Below are 10,915 nucleotides of genomic sequence, written 5' to 3' on the forward strand. Positions count from 1 at the left end.
CGTGTGTGTGCGTGCGTGCGTGCGCGTGCAGAATTTTTTATTTTTGATGAGAAGATGAAGAAAAAAACGGATCACCTTTTGGCTTTGCACCACCATAATTTAGTTCAATAATTGAATTGGTTGTTGAAATATGGTTTTGGTGTACTTGCAAGTATGTCACCAAGTTTTGATTATCCCACAACATTTGGCTTTTTCCATGCAAATCTGTGTTGTACTCAACTTAAGCACCAATGCCCTCACCCCAAAAGGGCACTGTAATAAATAATAATAAATTATATATATATATATATATATATATATATATATATATATATATATATATATATATATATATATATATATATATATATATATATATATAATACTGTACAAATAAATTATTTGATCAGACTGACAAATTAACCAATTCCCATACTTATTTCAGCCTTTAAAAGTTATTCAGCATTTCTTTCAGAAATTGTTTAGTGATGCTCTGATGCTATTGTCCCCGCCCCGGGGCAAAGCAAATTACATTCACACACACAGTATTTGATCATAATATCTGTCTTTATGAAAATGAATTTGTTGCAAGTGTTTAATGATAAAAAAACACAGCTAGTTGGTTGGAGTTGTGTGTGTGTGTGTGTGTGGGGGGGGGGGGGGGGGTCACACAGACAGACCGATAAAAGTTTTTAAAAATGTGTTCGTTTAACAATGGTTTAAATTACATCATTTGCCACAATACTTGTTTTGCATTAAACACTACAACTGTTGTACACTTATTGATGTTGAATGCAGAAGTAAGACAGCAGACACTGAAGACAAAAAGAATGAGGTAGCTGATGTCAAATATGGAATTAAAATCTAAGTTTTTAAAACTTCTGAGGGTTTGACTTTGAAATCCAAAACAACATTGTTCATAAATACATAACGTTTTAGGTAGAGAGGGTCAAATGTCATAGCATTGGTTTTTTAGTACAATACCTATTGCAACACTACTAGGAAACTATACATACATTCTTATCTGCAACAGTTTGCTCTTCTTCCAAACAACTGTTTTGTTGTTTAGGGTTTGCCAAAATTTTATTCTAATTGGCCATTGGGTTCTGGTCTGATTTGGAGGTACAGCCATCTAAGTACACATATACTCTACTCTGAGATAATGGAAAACAAACCTGCCTAAACAACCAAACAGCAACATCAAATCAAAACAAAAAACTGACAAACCAACCATAAAAATTGTGCAAAAAATTTTTTAAAAAATCACCACCACAGCAGCAGTAATACAACCTGGGGTCAAAATTAAACTACAAACACAGAGTACCTGGGAACATAAATGTGGTGCGTAATTAGAAACACAATTAAAATAGTTTATGGAACAGTTAAAAATATATTTTTTTACTAAATTAAATATGACAGTGTACCCAAGTTTTCAATTGCTTTGAGATAGTATTATTTCCATAGAACATAAACTATATGTATAATCATATTATTTATAATAATAATAATTGTAATATAATATAATAATAACAATTATTGACATTTCATTGCGGTGGGTTCAACAGCAAACTTCCTTCCAGTTTTGGGCCTTCTGAGCCCACTGCCATGCCAGGACTACAGCAAGGATTCTGACCTTCAAACCAGCAGCCCAAATTACAACAAAACTGGCCACAAAATGTTCTCTGCTCTTCATCTTCAAAACAGAAGAAGCTCAACATAGAGAAAACAGTCAAAGTCAAGGTACAAAGACAGCATATCTGTCACTCTTGAACCAATGATGAGGATCCTCCCACTAAGATCATGGAAGTTTTCCACAATTTTGGATGACCCAGCTCGAGGCGTTGACATCCAGCTTGAAAAGGTTCATTACCCATTCATCCTTCTGAGGCCCCTCCATGAACTCTGTTAAGGATATCTGTCCTGTGTGACACAAGCACATTAAATTCAATTCGATTCAACTGTTTTCATAACAAAATTATGTAAATGACCCTTGAACCTTTATTTCATATCATGCGAATTTTTAAGCCAAGAAAATCTACATATTACAAGATTGTTTACTTTAGGAACTTATTACATACTGTATATTACAAGATGAGTATTAGAATTTAATATATAATAATACTTTTGTAATATTTTCATTATTTCTACTTATCCCAATTGGTTGGCTGGAAGAAACACACATGGATCAGATTCTTGAGTGCACTGCATCACTGAAAACAGCATTTGGGGCCTTTTCAGATTGTTTAGTAATTACCCTTTGCCATCAACAAGATGACCAGGATGTACTTCAAAGGGAGGTTGTTCAAATTCTAAATATGCTAAGGCAAGATGTCTCAATGCAATCTTGAATCCGCCTTCAGCATAAGTGACTTCTGACTAACCTTCACTAAGGAATGTTACTCATATTTAAAGCATCACACACCCACTGAATTTTACTGAATCAAAGCGAAGAGGCTCAAGAGCACAAAAGAATAGAAAAGGACAAGGGACGAATTACAATTAAATAACCATGGTGCTGCAAAACAATAATTTATGATTTTGATATTAGACATCGTCATATAGTAGTTATTTTTGATAGCCCATAATCTAAGACATAAAAAATAACAGACCAAAGTGTGCTCCTCAATTCTTTTTTTTTTTTTTTTAATTTGTTCGTTCAGAGATTGTGTTTTTGATGTTTCCACTGTAATCATCTGTGCTACTGTTTCTCTTTGGTTGTAATTAGAGTGATTCCTCCTTACCATCATTATTCCGGTCAACCAGTTCAAAGATTCTGTCACATATTTCAGATGGTGTCAAATCTACATCAGTTCTTTGGAGCTTGATTTTGTAGAGAATCTGCGTGATATAGAAGACAGGTAATACACACAAACACACTTAATATTGTTGGCAGACGTGTTTGATAATAGCTATTGCTTATCAGAAGCTGAAATGTTAAAAATATGCAAATATAATGCTACATCTTAAGACAATCCGAACTATTTATGCCAAGTAAATCAGTTCTCATTGTGGTGGGGTTATTTGGCTCGGGAGCCTTAGAGGCTTACTGTAAAGTACAGCCAGATATAGCAGAACCAAACCTAACTTCTCATCCAATAAAGTCAACCAACCAACCAACCAACCAACCAACCAACCAACCAACCAACCAACCAACCAACCAACCAACCAACCAACCAGTATGTGACCTTATAGCTCTAAGCTGTTTAGGGCATGTCAATAATCACTCTTGAAAGGATTAACATCATGAAACAGTTTCATAATAACTTAACACAGAATGACAAAATATTTAAATGACAAGATACAAATCAGAAAGGCATGATTCTGTGGTGTGATTTGGTTTACCCTTATTATCCGTTTCACCTCTTGCCGGTCTAATTTGCCATTCCCATCCTTGTCATACATTTTGAAAGACCACTTGAGCCTAACCTCAAGGTTCCCTTGTAAAATCAAATGAAGCGCTGCAACATACTCCAGGAAATTAAGTGTATTGTCCTGTGATCAAAATACATATTTACAAAGAGGGATAGGGCACATTAACCAAGACTATCAGAAATCATTGCAACTTATTATTTTGTTTTGATTATACACTCATTTTACCTGATTGGTGTCAAATGAGCGGAATATTGTTTCAATGAAGAGTGACTCCTCTACAGAAGTGCTGGGTACTCCAAAGATCCTCTTGAACTCATGTAAATGCAATGCACCACTTGGACACTCCTTCATGAAACTTATGCATAGCTCCTGAATCTGTGCGAAATCTATCTCCTCACTGTGGCTTTCCTCTTGTCCCATGGCCTTGAACAAACAAAAAAAAAGGCTGCCGGAAATGCTAAGATGTCCCCGTTCACAAAGACGTGGACTACAACAATCATTCAAATAGCATGTCCAGGTTCTCTCTTGGCATGTAGTGAGAAGGGAGGCTCTAAAGAGGACAAGTGGATTAGCTCACTGACCACTTCATCGCTGCGTGACAAGTGATAGTACGTATGCTGGGAAGTCTGCCTACTTGTCTGTTTGAGTTGGTTCACACAATACAGATATTTGGCTATCTGTATCAGCTATTACCAAATCCCTGTTTGTGCTGTTAAACGGAGCTATCTTTAAGTCTCAGCAGTCATTGTTGAATCCAAATTAAATAAATAAGTAAAAAAGTAAAAATTCCAAGCGTGGAATGCATCATCAAAAACCAAACAAAACAAAATTTCTAAACATGCTAACTTACGAGGGTGGCTCGGTGCCGTACTGGTTAACACGTCCGCCTCACAGTTGGGAGGGTGTGGGTTTGATTCCACCTCCGGCCATCCCTGTGTGGAGTTTGCATGTTCTCCCCGTGCCTGCGTGGGTTTTCTCCCACATCCCAAAAATATGCATGGTAGGCTGATTGAGCATTCCGAATTGCCCCTAAGTCCGAGTGCGGATGATTGTTTGGCTCTGTGTGCCCTGCAATCGGCTGGAAACTGGTTCAGGGTGTTCCCCCGCCTACTGCCCGATGACCGCCGGGATAGGCTCCAGCACCCCTGTTGGGACAAGCGGTACAAAAAATGGATGGATGGACTAACTTCCTTACTTACAAAATACTTAATATTGTTCCAATAACAATGATTCTGTAACAGTTCAAGAGCAGAGCATCAGCATGAAATGCATTGTCATGTTTTCTCTCAACATAAACATTGTTCGCTCTGTGCTTTCTTTTTTTTTTTTGCTGTAAATTATCCCCCCAGTATGGCCCTAAAGTAATTTAACATGCAATTTACAGCGGTAATAGTCTAAAATATTCCTGAAAAAATAAGTAACGGCTAATGATGAATATGTTTTTTTATGGTCTCACAGTGCAGTTTGGTTTATACAAATCTACCATCTGTTGGAGCCACATCCATGCTGCTGTCTGCCCTTCATTGCCGCTGGACCTGTGGTCTAGGCAGGTCATCTGGTGAGGACAATGTAAGGACAAAGTAAGGAGTAAAAAGTAGTGATAAATGTTGGGAGTAAAAATAAAATGTCATCAGACAAATAAATATGCAACCAAAGTGCAGATACCTGAAAAATCAATCAATTTTAAATTATAAAAACATATCAATACTAAATTCAAAATCTTGTTAAATGCAAAAACAAATTATCTGTACAGTTCTTTGTTACTTCCCACCACTGATTTTGAATGATTTACCTTGAGTGGCCAAATAAAGTAAACTTTACACGGATTAAGTTTTAACTCCGGAGCTCTCACACTGTCTTGATTGGTAGAGACAGCAATATTGTTACATTACTAAATGTCTGGTGCTCCAATATTTCTGTCTGTTTGCCAAAATAATCCCCCTTGGTGTATTTTAATTTAAGGCACCATGTTGGGAACAAATGTGACGTCAAGTAGTTGACTGGGCCAGATCGCTTGCCGATGGCTATAAATGTGTCTGATCTTGTTTTGTTTTTTTTCTAACCATGAGGTGACCCTAATAAACCGCTGTCAGGGCAGAGTAGGGATGGGCATGACAGTTCTTTTGAGTGAACTGAATCCTTAGAATCCTCTTTTGAACTTTGCGTTGATAACAGTCCGGATAGTCTGCTTCGTCTTTGGTCCGGAGGACACGATGTCCAGTGTTTCCAAAAACAATTTGAAAAGTGGACTCATCAGACCACAAAAACACTTTTCCATTGTGCATCAGTCCATTTTTCATGAGCTCGGCCCAGAGAACCCGGCGGCGTTTCTGGATGTTGTTCATCAACGGCTTTTGCTTTGCATGGTAGAGTTTTAACCCACACTTACTGATGTAGTGACAAACTGTATTTACTGACAGTGGTTTTCTGAAGTTTTCCTGAGCCCATTTGGTGATATCCTTTACACACTCATGTCGGTTTTTAAGGCAGTGCTGTCTGAGGGATCGAAGGTCACGGTCATTCAGTCTTGGTTTCCGTGGCGCTTACGTGCAGTGATTTCACCATCTTTGAACCTTTTGATGATATTATGGACCGTAGATGTTGAAATTCCTAAATTCCTTGCAATTTTGCTTTGAGAAATGTTGTTCTTAAACTGTTCAACTATTTTCTCACACGGTTAAAGTTAAAAAAGTTAAAGTCCCAATGATTGTCACACACACAACTGGGTGCGGTGAAATTTGTCTCTGCATTTAACCCATCCCCGAAGGGAGCAGGGGGCAGCAGCGGTGCCGCGCCCGGGAATCATTTGGTGATCTAACCCCCCAATTCCAACCCTTAATGCTGAGTGCCAAGCAGGGAGGCAATGTTGAGGACAAAGAGGTGAACCTCGCTCCATCCTTGCTTGTGAATGACTGAGCATGTTTGGGAAGGCTCCTTTTATACCCGATCATGGTACCCATCGGTTCCCAATTAGCCCGATCACATGTGGGATGTTCCAAATAGGTGAGCTTTTCTCAGCTTTCTCAGTATTTTTTGCCACCTTTCCCAACTTCTATTGGACGTGTTGCAGCCATGAAATTCTAAGTTAATTATTATTTGGCAAAAAACAATTAAGTTTATCAGTTTGAACATTAAATATGTTGTTTTTGTAGTGTATTCAATTGAATATGGGTTGAGAAGGATTTTCAAATTGTTGTATTTTGTTTTTAATTACATTTTACACAATTTCCCAACTTCAACCGAATCCGGTTTGTACTTAGCTCAGTGCTTTCTTTTTGTCCTTGTTGGTTTGTTGTCTTTGTTGACTTTGTGCTGTTTTACGCCCGAAGTTTTGGTACTCTGACTTTAGTTTGCTTCAGTAGTTTGGGAGTGGATGTTTGTTAAAAACAAATTCTTCGATACGCCCTGCTCCTCCTGTTTCCTTGCATTTGGTTCCTTGTCCTTGTGCTTTCTTGACGTGCTAGCTTGAAGAGACTCCAAGGCTTGGTTCTTGACTGTAGAACCAGGTTTCTGAGAAGCTTGTACATCTGTGGTTTAAATGTTGACCTTGTGAATAGAGGATTGTTTAACATCTGTCAACTTAAATGATAGGTTGAACAGCTACACTGTATGATATGCATTTGTCATTTAGTATCGGAAAAATCTAAATGTTGAAAATTATGACTCCACTCACACGAGCATCAAGTGAGCCCATCAGACCCTTGCCTCCATTTCTTCTGAGCTAATTGAACAGGTTTCTGTTCCTTCCTGGATGGACATTGGGTATGGAGCCTTTCATTTGCCTGCATTCAAATGTCAGATGAAGCTGAAATGTCCTCTTGGACCAATGGACCTTGAGAATAGCTCCAATATGTCGCTGCACACACAGATGAATCTACTCACTTCATTCTTGTACACAGCAACAATACTGTTTTTTAATTTCAGCTGTTAAAATGTTCTCACAAGTCTTTATACTTTTGCACCATCTTGATTTTCTCTCTAATTCTGGCAATGGGCAAAGTTCTAACATGAAGTCAAATTTACTGTTCAATTAAATATTGAATCTTTTCTACACTCTGGTTGTTCAACAAGGCCCCCAGATGAGGTAGCTTTCTGTCATATCAGTACTAGAGTTTATGAGAGACCAATGTTGGAGTACGGTGAGGGCTTGTGAAAATTCACGAATTTTCCCATCATCATGGTTAGGACTTGGTCATGCTGATCCAAAAGCAAACCTTGTCCAGCTAGGTCTGAAGATTGGGATCGGTGTCCTGGATGCCAGATGGGTTACGGGAGAACCCAAATGTAGAAGAAAGAGAGAACGACTAAACTGAGATGATAATGAATTTATTTGGGTGGGATGATGGTGGTTGGAGGAGTTTGTCGTGTGGAGGAGGTCCAGGAGCAGTGTTGTTGGAATAATTTTAAGTGAAGCTTTGGCCTGCCAGACCTGGAGGCCTCGACTTTACGAGTTTATCTTTCCTTTTATCTAGGTTCTTTCTTTTTAGTGATAGGGATGTCTTTTGATCCCTGTCAGCCATTTGTATCCTTCCTGTCCTTATGTTGTCTGTGTGTTTTCGTTCCCGTAAGAGGCCTTCACTAACAATGAGCAGGGCTTATTTGCATAGGTGACATGTTCTTTGTTTGATTCACAGGAACTTCATTCCTTTTAATTTAGATGTAGGTTTGGTTCATAGATTGTAGTTTATCAGACCTGTTTTTCTTTGTTCAAGGTTACATACAGTTAGAAGTAGTTGCATAAAAGTTATCCCATATTTACTCAATGTTTGTTTAAGGAACTGCATACCGGTTACCTCACGTTTGCTTAATGTGTGTTGAAGTGTTTAGGACAAGTTACTTATTATTATTATTATGTGTTAATTACCAAGTAGACAAAGTTAGCAAAGGTCTAGTTGCATTTGTTCCACAGCAAAGCGGCAATCAACGTGCTTCAGGGTATTTGACCACAGTCGAGAAGGAGTCAGCCAACTGTGAGGGAAGACGGCTGAGGACGGTCTCTGCGGGGGTTCAAGAGCCAACAACGAAGTGCTAATTCACACCACACTACATTCTTTTGCTAATCAGCGTTGCTACAGACACAATCCCCCCTCCCTTTAGTGTAGCAACGCCTCTGTAACCAGGGCAACCATAACATTAAAAAGAGGGGCACGTGGAGTAAGGACTCAGAACTGATGGAGGTTGTAACTGAGATTGCTTTCTCTATCGTTCTCCTCGCGAGTAAACCTGTTCTGGTTGTCTTCTCCTCTTCATTCCAGCGAGTGATTTAATGTCTAATCGTATTTAGACCCAACAAGTGTCCATATTGTGGGGTGTTTTCAGTGTAGGTAAGGTGGAGGCTGGGAACAGGGGGAAAATGCAAGTCAGGATCCTATAAATTTCCAGATTGTGCAGAACGGCTGGATGTACAATCTCGTTTTTAGTATTGACAGGGCGCTGACATTGAAGACAGCCGCTGATAGAGTAACTCCAGCGCACCACACTTGAAATTACCTCCAATCAAGCATGTGCATGCACACCCACACACACTCATGGTACCAAGACCTGACACAAGCCAATACCAGTTAGAGTCAGCCCATACAAATCTCAAGTTGTGGCAAATTTGCGGAAAGTGAGTGTAAGGCTGAAAAGGACCGTGAGGGTCAGAGGGAGGGACTTTAAGGATGGAGACCTTGGTGTGGCGTGTGGATATACAGTCCAAAAAGAAGAAGTGCAGATGGCCTAAATCAGACAGCCACTTGGTGGGGCCATGTGAAGTGCTGGAGAAAATAGATTAGGTTGTTACATGGTACAGCTGCCACCTAGTGGCAGATGGCTTGCTCTCCACAGGGATGGATTGGCCCCATATAGATGTGACACCCACTGACAACAGCACAGTGGGCCTGGGTCCCAGACTTGGTTCCAGCAGGATGCAAATACAACACCTAAGTGGGCCCTCAATGAGGAGCTCAGATCAAGTCAAAGTCAAAGTCAGCTTTATTGTCAATTTTTCCACATGCCAAAGACACACAGAGAAACCAAAATTTCGTTCCCCCTATCCCACGGTGACAAGACATGGCCCACAACAGACAATTTGGAGTGCTCAATTGGCCTACCAAGCATGTTTTTGGGATATGGGAGGAAACCGGAGTGCCCAGAGAAAACCCACGCGGACACAGGGAGAACATGCAAACTTCACACAGGGAGGCCGGAGTTGGAATCGAACCCGCACCCTCTGAACTGTGAGGCCGATGTGCTAACTTGTGCGCACTGTACCGCCTAAGATAGACGTGTTATTCTAAATTTTTGTAAGAGATAATCTCTGCAAGGAGGGTCATGGTAGAAGCGTTCACGTCGCTAAGTAATAATTGATATTAATACTTGCTATTGATACTTACTATTACTTGTGAATTCTACCAAACACTTTGAAGCCGAGCTGAAAAACAAGCAATTGTCCAAAAGTTCAATTAATGCTAGTAGTTCATCAATCCGGAGCATGAAGAGAGGTCAGTACCCGCCTCCAAGACCAGCATTGACCATCATATCTCTAAACATAGAAGGACTATCTGCAACTAAAGAAGAACTTGTTGCAAAACTTTGCAGAGAGCATCGGTGTGACATTCTCTGCCGAGAAGAAACCCACCGTGGACCTAAACACCTCATGTGGAAGGAATGACCACCCTCATAGAAAGACCACATGAGAAACACGGAAGCATCATGCTAGCAAAAAATGGGACAATCATCGAATCAACATCAAAAAGTCATGAAAATGACATTGAAGTCTTCACAACTGAGCTAAGAGGAATTACCATCACCTCAGTATACAAACCACCTCCTATACCTTTTGCCATGCCAGAAATACCATCATCTGGAAAACCGAAGATTGTGATTGGAGACTTCAACAGTCACAGTACACAATGGGGATACGCTAAAAACAACAAAGACGGAGATGCAGTGGAAACATGGGCTGAAAGCAACTATCTTAATCTGATCCGCGATGCCAAACAGCCAAAGTCCTTCAACAGTGGGCGTTGGAAAACAAGCTATAACCCTGATATTGTCTTTGTCAGTCATAACATCAGTGGACTGAGCAAGAAGCTGGTGCTGGAGCCACTGCCAAAAACCCAACACCGTCCCATTGGCATTACAGTCAATGCTGCAATCACCCCGGCCACAGTTCCATTCAGAAGAAGATTCTACTTTAGGAAAGCGAACTGGCCTGGTTTCCAAGAAGACCTGGAAAGAAAGATTGCCCATCTCCCGGCGGACCCCAAAAACTATGACATCTTCACCAAGCTCGTGCACCAGGCAGCTCGGAAGAACATCCCAAGAGTCTGCCGCACACGATACATACCTGGACTTGCTCAAAGCAGCAAACTATATGAGCAATACCACCAGCTCTATGAATCCGACCCCTTTGCTGAAAGTACCATCGAAGTAGGCGAGAGGCTCATGACCTCCCTATCAGAATGTCGCCAACGGAAATGGCAAGATCTACTGGAGACAACTGATATGGCGAAAAACAGCAAAAAGTCATGGCGCCTAATCCGAAGAATCAGCAACGATCCGTCAACTCCAACACAGCAAC

The 10,915-nt window shown here is 40.2% G+C and overlaps 1 protein-coding gene across 2 annotated transcripts; it reads right to left on the bottom strand.

Moving 5' to 3' along the window:
* Window positions 1-556: 556 nt before the first annotated feature.
* LOC148400049 (guanylyl cyclase-activating protein 2-like) lies at window positions 557-8,661 on the bottom strand. Of its 2 annotated transcripts, XM_088371804.1 has the most exons (6): window positions 4,835-8,661; window positions 4,202-4,496; window positions 3,577-3,774; window positions 3,322-3,471; window positions 2,721-2,817; window positions 557-1,899 (listed from the first exon to the last, which is right to left on the bottom strand). In XM_088371804.1, the coding sequence occupies exons 3-6, from the start codon at window positions 3,769-3,771 to the stop codon at window positions 1,778-1,780; spliced, it is 564 nt and encodes a 187-aa protein (XP_088227930.1). In that variant the 5' UTR covers window positions 3,772-3,774; window positions 4,202-4,496; window positions 4,835-8,661; the 3' UTR covers window positions 557-1,777. The 2 variants fall into 2 exon arrangements, with proteins under 2 accessions (XP_088227930.1, XP_088227929.1); XM_088371803.1 differs by having other exon boundaries at window positions 4,202-8,661.
* Between the last annotated feature and the right edge of the window lie 2,254 nt (window positions 8,662-10,915).

Source organism: Syngnathus floridae, chromosome 3 (assembly GCF_059516105.1).
Source record: "Syngnathus floridae isolate MCC-2025c chromosome 3, RoL_Sflo_1.0, whole genome shotgun sequence".
Lineage (NCBI taxonomy): Eukaryota > Metazoa > Chordata > Actinopteri > Syngnathiformes > Syngnathidae > Syngnathus > Syngnathus floridae.

What these genes read in the sequence shown, in the direction of transcription:
- LOC148400049 (XM_088371804.1), bottom strand. Translation starts at nt 3,771, where the DNA reads ATGGGACAAGAGGAAAGCCACAGTGAGGAGATAGATTTCGCACAGATT. An exon ending in GCTCATTTGACACCAATCAG is followed by an intron (nt 3,472 to 3,576) that starts GTAAAATGAGTG and finishes TTTTGATCACAG; the next exon opens with GACAATACACTTAATTTCCT. An exon ending in GGTTGACCGGAATAATGATG is followed by an intron (nt 1,900 to 2,720) that starts GTAAGGAGGAAT and finishes TGTGTCACACAG; the next exon opens with GACAGATATCCTTAACAGAG.